The following is a 4,861-nucleotide window of genomic DNA, read 5'->3' on the forward strand; positions in this document are numbered from 1 at the left end:
ACCCACCATTTTTACAGATGATAGAGATTTTTGAAGAAAATCATTTGCAAAAATCATCAAACGGGAGTGTTCCATATTTTTCACATAGATTTCTGTACGAAGTCATTTTGCCATTTTGAAGATTTGACTAACTTTTTATTAAATTCTAGAGACTGATCGATAAAACTAACTTAAATTGAATTTTTTTTTATCTCTTTTATTATTTGTTTTGTGTTAAGAATTTCTGTAAACATATTCAAGTTGGGTAGTATTTTATATTATAATTTTCATAGAAATGTCATAAGCATCTCCCCTAGTGGCATGTATAGTTTATCAAGTACCATTCTTGGAGGGTGGGGCATATTTTTTTAAGACAAATAATACAAAGGGCTAAGCTAAATACAATAAGTCAACAATACACCTTCAAACAAAGGGCTAAATCAAACTCGAAACCCTTCAATATTAAAATGGTCGGTGACTTTTGATTATTTTAATTAAGGCTTTCTTTATTTTGCAAATCAGAAATTATTTTTATCAAATTAATAGACATTAAAAATTAATTAAATCATATAAATTACAATTTACAATTGTTGACAAGATTAGAAAAGAAGCTATTTTTAGGATATAAAATGTCCCTTCTGTTTCTCTCCGCCTCTCTCACTCCATACTTGTCTCCTCAAATTTCTACCCTCTCCTCTCTCTAAAAACTCCTACCAGATCTTCTCGTGTTCTTCCGATTTCCGATCCTACTGAAACTATGGCATCATCGGCGCGTGAAGAGAATGTCTACATGGCCAAGCTCGCCGAGCAGGCAGAGCGCTACGAAGAAATGGTTGATTTCATGGAGAAAGTCTCCGGCGCACTCTCTGGCTCCGATGAACTCAGCGTCGAGGAGCGCAACCTCCTCTCCGTCGCTTACAAGAATGTCATCGGCGCTCGCCGCGCTTCCTGGCGTATCATCTCCTCGATCGAGCAGAAGGAGGAGTCACGCGGTAACGAGGACCATGTCTCTGTGATCAAGGGTTACAGATCCAAGATCGAGAAGGAGCTTTCTGACATTTGCGACGGGATTTTGAAAATGCTTGATACCAAACTCGTTCCTTCTGCATCCTCCGGTGATTCCAAGGTCTTTTATCTCAAGATGAAGGGAGATTATCATCGATACCTTGCCGAATTTAAGAGCGGCGGTGAACGTAAAGAGGCCGCCGAGAGCACTCTCAATGCTTATAAGGCCGCTCAGGTTCGGTTTTCCCCTTCGATCTACGCATCAAAAACTGCTTTATTTACTATTAAATCATGCCACATTCTCTGCTTTTTTTGCTTTATGCATTGGTATATTCCGAAATTCGTAGATTTACATATACAAAGCTACAACCCCCCAACTATTTCATCTCATGGAATTCAGTTTAGGTTATTTCACCCTCGTTAATTTGCCTATCTTAAATCTTAATTATGATCTGAGGTGTGATAAATTTAGGTCATGCCATAGTTTGGTGACATTTGCTACAACTATCTCACTACAGTTGTGTTCAACTTATGCATTCAATGAATATATGAAACTGCTGAGATATACATATACTACCTCCTTCCTGAAATCCAATACATATTCCAAATTTAGATTGAAGCAATTAATAAACTAGAAAGCATATAACATGTCATTTTCTTTCAAAAGATCTCTTCCATCTCTGTACTCTTCATGATTGAAAAGTCAAATTCATAAACCCTGCATATATCTACAGTTACCTGACATCCATTAATAAATGTTCTTGCTTTATTTGAACCTTTGAAAGTGAAAGGAGAGTGAGCGATGTACAAACACAATAAACACGTCTCATTAATTTCTTGCTGTTACTTTCATACCCCATTTGCTTTAAGTAAATCATTCCATTTTCTGTTCATGGATCTGAAATTTTATAATTTTTTTTTTGTTCTTCAGGATATTGCAAACACTGAACTTGCTCCAACACATCCAATTCGTCTTGGACTTGCTCTTAACTTCTCAGTTTTTTACTATGAGATTTTAAACTCTCCAGATCGTGCATGCAATCTTGCCAAACAGGTATAAATTATAAAATTATAAACTTGTAAACTTATAAAAAAATATAAAAAAAAAAAACTTGAAATAATTACAATTACTTTTCAGGCTTTTGATGAAGCAATTGCTGAGCTGGATACATTGGGGGAGGATTCTTACAAGGATAGCACTTTGATCATGCAACTTCTTCGTGATAATCTTACTTTGTGGACATCTGATATGCAGGTATTAATATAAACACTGTTTTATAAAGAGTTTAAATGTTCTTTTTTTTGTTTATTTTTATTAATATTATATAATTTGTTTGATTAATATGATTATTGATTATGACAGGATGAGGGGGCTGATGAGATCAAGGAAGCAGGGGGGGCTGCAAAGCAAAGTGAGGAGCAAAAGGAATGAGTTGATTTTAATTTTATATATTATTGTTTTTAAATTTGTTAGAAGGTTTGATTATATATTGGTAATTTGTTATTGAAGAATTGAAGTGTGTTGAATTATAGTTGTTGGGATTTTAATTTATTTGCAATCTTCTTATATGCAATTCTAAAAAAATGGTTCTTTTTTAATTTGCTTTTTTACCTTTTCATTTCACAAAATAAAATTCAAAAACAATATTTTAGGATTTTTTTTTTCTTACAATTATTCCCCAAATAAATTATTTTCTTTCAATTATTCCAAAAATGAAGAAGTTAATGCACCGGTCAAAGTATAAAGTAGACCAATCGAATTTAATGCTAGATTTGCCTGCCATTGCCATATAGATTTTCTACACAAATTTTATGTACAAATTATCTATTTTATGGTATTTAAAAAAAAAATCAATGATAATTTGTGAAAAAGATTGATCGATGAGAACCACAAAAGAAAAAGCATCCATCTTTATTGATCCTTGTTCTTCTAAATAACTATCTCATGACAATTTGCCAATTTTCTTCAAGGGGAAAAAGAGAAAGATCACATATAGGCTATATAGAATATTAGAATGTTAGATTTGACAAGTTTAAGATAAACAATTGAAGAAATTTGGAACTATAATTGTGAAAAACATGCATTACAAACATTAAAAAAAAAATGTCTACAATTTAACCCCATTCTATTCCAGCAAAATCAAAGAAACAAACTCAAAACCTAGGGTTTCTTTTTACATAATCAATAATCCATTCATGTACATAGGATTCTTTAGACAAATTGCTCAACTATTCTTTCCATACTACTGATCTTTCCCCCAAAATTGAAATTGAACCATGGTTTCAGCATATACATATGTATACATATACAAACATATATAACTTCTTTGTAATGTATATGTATTTAGATCAGTATTTCAAAACCCTAATCTTGAAACTTACGAATATTGCTTTTGACCCAATTGAATTGATGATTCATCAGAGGGATTTCCATCTAGGGCTTGGCGCCGGAGGCGTCGGAGACAGTGGTGTTAGCTGTTGGAATCCGAATTGGTTTGTTGGGGAGAATGGAAATCCGGGAGATAACATAGGGAACTGTGATCTTGGAGAATGTAGGCACCCGAATGGAAGCGGAGACGACGGCGCTGTGAACTCCGATGGCGGAAGGGAACCCGGTGCTGGTGGGCGGGGGTGTAGTTGTGGAGGCGGAGGTTGAGTGAAGCCTGGGATGTTGGTTTGAAAGCAACGCAGGTACGCGGAGATCGGAGATTCGGCCGTCGCGTGTACCGCCGGTAACGGCGGAAGCGGGGAAAGAGGCTGGTGATGCTGCCGTTGACTGGTGAAGAAGTTTCCTGGACGGAAGCTAGGGTTTGACGGAAGCACACCTCCGACGGCGTTAGGCGGACGGTTACCGACGTGTTCCAACGGCGGAGGACGAATCCTTTGTAAACGAGAGCTTTGTGGTTTCACTGGTTGAACCGGAGTCGTGAGGCGTTCGTGTGCCGGAGAACCGGTAAGCTTCTGAACAACATCCCGGAAATCGCTTTTGCTGACATTATAAACCGGCGGTTGATGTTGTTGCTGGTTATGGTGGATACTTGACGGCTGAGATTCAATGGCGTGATCCAAAATCGACGGCGGAGGCGGAGGCGGAGGCGGCGGCGGATGAAGCTGATGAATTTGATGATCAAACTCAAAGGGTTTTCTAATGGGCGGTTTAGAAATCTTATGAGACAGTTTATGAATCTGTTTCAAGTACTGATCTTTGCCACCAGTACTAGAATCAAGATTAGGGTTTATAGCAGAAGATTCTTCCCCAGATGAATGACAGCTTTTATCCATCACAGACACAGTGAAAACACACACTGAAACACACAGTGAAACTTTCTCTCTCTAGATCTACACACAGCTCCCCTTTCTTTCTCTCTCCCTCTCACTCTCTCTCTCCCCCTATATATGAATCTTTCTGTATAAATTTGTGGGGACGATAACTTTAATAAAACAGAGTATAATCTAATCTAATCTGAGCTCAAAATCAGAGACAATCAAACAATATTATATATGAATTCAGACATCTTTTAACGTTGTAGATATGTTTGTATGAAGGGAGAGAGAGAGAGAGAGAGAGAGAGAGAGAGAGAGAGAGAGAGTGGTAGCTTAGAAGAAGGATAGACCAAGGGACATCACATGGACCATAAAACACTTTTAACACCAATCTTTGCTTTCCAAATGGGACATGTTTATATATGCAATACACATGGGTAAAAATGTAATTTCATAGAAAACTTGAAAAGATCATGAAGATGCGTAGATGAAAGCATAACATAGATCGAAAACATATGGATATGGAGGATTTTTTATATAAATATATTTTCATGGATAAGGGAGTTATATGTAAATCTGTTATAATACAATGTATTGGCATGGGTAAAACACG

At 36.4% G+C, this 4,861-nt stretch overlaps 2 protein-coding genes across 2 annotated transcripts; one reads left to right on the plus strand and one right to left on the minus strand.

Moving 5' to 3' along the window:
• Positions 1-616: 616 nt before the first annotated feature.
• On the plus strand, positions 617-2,583 carry LOC145119391 (14-3-3 protein 2). Its single transcript, XM_079055045.1, has 4 exons — positions 617-1,219; positions 1,916-2,038; positions 2,123-2,239; positions 2,348-2,583. The coding sequence occupies exons 1-4, from the start codon at positions 737-739 to the stop codon at positions 2,414-2,416; spliced, it is 792 nt and encodes a 263-aa protein (XP_078911171.1). The 5' UTR covers positions 617-736; the 3' UTR covers positions 2,417-2,583.
• An 819-nt stretch (positions 2,584-3,402) lies between these two features.
• Positions 3,403-4,266, minus strand: LOC145122410 (VQ motif-containing protein). The gene has a single exon (XM_079058015.1). The coding sequence runs from the start codon at positions 4,264-4,266 to the stop codon at positions 3,403-3,405; it is 864 nt and encodes a 287-aa protein (XP_078914141.1).
• Positions 4,267-4,861: the final 595 nt, after the last annotated feature.

The sequence above is a fragment of the Lactuca virosa genome, chromosome 6 (genome assembly GCF_052849685.1).
Source record: "Lactuca virosa cultivar CGN04683 chromosome 6, Lactuca_virosa_CGN04683_v6, whole genome shotgun sequence".
In the NCBI taxonomy this organism is placed as follows: domain Eukaryota; kingdom Viridiplantae; phylum Streptophyta; class Magnoliopsida; order Asterales; family Asteraceae; genus Lactuca; species Lactuca virosa.

Excerpts from the sequence above, each read along its gene's own strand:
- LOC145119391 (XM_079055045.1), top strand. The coding sequence starts at position 737 with ATGGCATCATCGGCGCGTGAAGAGAATGTCTACATGGCCAAGCTCGCC. Across the intron at positions 2,039-2,122 it reads CATGCAATCTTGCCAAACAG|GCTTTTGATGAAGCAATTGC; the intron begins GTATAAATTATA and ends ATTACTTTTCAG. Across the intron at positions 2,240-2,347 it reads TGTGGACATCTGATATGCAG|GATGAGGGGGCTGATGAGAT; the intron begins GTATTAATATAA and ends TGATTATGACAG.
- LOC145122410 (XM_079058015.1), bottom strand. The coding sequence starts at position 4,266 with ATGGATAAAAGCTGTCATTCATCTGGGGAAGAATCTTCTGCTATAAAC.